General features: G+C 38.7%; 1 protein-coding gene across 1 annotated transcript; it reads right to left on the bottom strand.

Annotated features, from left to right (window-relative positions):
• Positions 1-7: 7 nt before the first annotated feature.
• Positions 8-1,339, bottom strand: LOC111786852 (pre-mRNA-splicing factor cwf26-like). The gene is made up of 5 exons (XM_023667062.1): positions 1,243-1,339; positions 917-989; positions 656-836; positions 293-425; positions 8-129 (listed from the first exon to the last, which is right to left on the bottom strand). Exons 2-4 carry the CDS (start codon positions 965-967, stop codon positions 340-342), a joined length of 318 nt encoding a protein of 105 aa, XP_023522830.1. The 5' UTR covers positions 968-989; positions 1,243-1,339; the 3' UTR covers positions 8-129; positions 293-339.
• Positions 1,340-1,353: the final 14 nt, after the last annotated feature.

The following is a 1,353-nucleotide window of genomic DNA, read 5'->3' as shown; positions in this document are numbered from 1 at the left end:
GATCGCTTCCCTCCCACGTCCAAAGACGTGTCGTGTAAACAAAATCTTAACATCTGATCATGACACAAACAGTTTGGATCGCTTCCCTCCCACGTCCAAAGACGTGTCGTGTAAACAAAATCTTAACCTCTGATCATGACACAAACAGTTTGGGAGAATTAATCAAACCATAAAACTAAAGGGATCATATTAAAACCAAAACATAAGAGGTAATTAACCCACAATAACTATTTTGGATGAACAATCCTAAATAGCTATTATGGATGAACTTACAATTATAAGAAAACAAGACCTTGAAAAGATGTGATATCTTCCATCTAAGCACACCATCCTTTCATGTTACATATCAGACACAGACCAAAGATATGCTTCCCTTTCAGTAGCTCGTTTCTTGTTCATCCTCTTGAACATTTGCTTCTCGAATCCTACAACGAAAACCAATTAAACAATGTATGAACATCGATGCAAGACCAAAACACAGAGTCGACGCCTGTGTCTGCTTTTTTTCGAGCACAATGCAGTTAAAAAGAATATACAAAGGCCTGACTGATCCTAACCTCAAATTATTTTTAAATTTAGTCCTCAAGCATCAATATGTTTCAATATACCACTAAGCTTTTTGATAACAATCGAAATGAATCAGAAATAAACTAACCGTTGCTACGATCGACTCCATCCCAATGTCTTCCTGGTCTTATACCATATCGATTAGGTGCAGCATCCAATCCCCTCTTTAGCCAGCTGTGAGGTGGAATATCCTGCGGAATAATGAACCCTGATTCCTTCATCTTCTCACTGTCTCCTAGATCAGGAAGAGCCATCTCAGATTGCTTTTTCTGCAATATGTGCAATGCAAGAGGTCAGACCTACTATCAGTTCTTCAACTTCAACTCATTTTAGAATTTCAATTGGTTACCTTCACCAAATGTGCCATGGGATCGCCCCATCTCAGTCTCTCCCTCAACATTGAGTCAAGCTCGGCATCATTACTGAAAACAATTTGGCAGACATTAAAGGGCCTTCTAGTCTCGTAAAAGTACAACAAAAATTACACTTGGATTCATCTTTCAAGAATCCAGACGTTAGGAAATCTTTGACAATAAAAGGAAAGAGAATAAAGATACTAAAATTGGAGAGTATCCAGTTATAAACCTTCAACACCTAGCTAATAGAGGCACACAGGTATTTGATATCCCAGAAGAAGCACTGATGAAACTAAAATCCGAGAGTACTCAGTTTTACCTTGACCGTGCAAATGGTCTATCCTTCTCGAGTTCTAATTCCACACGTTCAGCTTCAGCTTCTCGTTTTTGAGCTAAGCCCTTGCCCCATTCCAATTTTATTTCCTGAGAA

The sequence above is a fragment of the Cucurbita pepo genome, unplaced genomic scaffold (genome assembly GCF_002806865.2).
Source record: "Cucurbita pepo subsp. pepo cultivar mu-cu-16 unplaced genomic scaffold, ASM280686v2 Cp4.1_scaffold003063, whole genome shotgun sequence".
In the NCBI taxonomy this organism is placed as follows: domain Eukaryota; kingdom Viridiplantae; phylum Streptophyta; class Magnoliopsida; order Cucurbitales; family Cucurbitaceae; genus Cucurbita; species Cucurbita pepo.
Note: the sequence above shows the minus strand (reverse complement) of the source record. Positions and strands in the feature narration are given on the sequence as shown.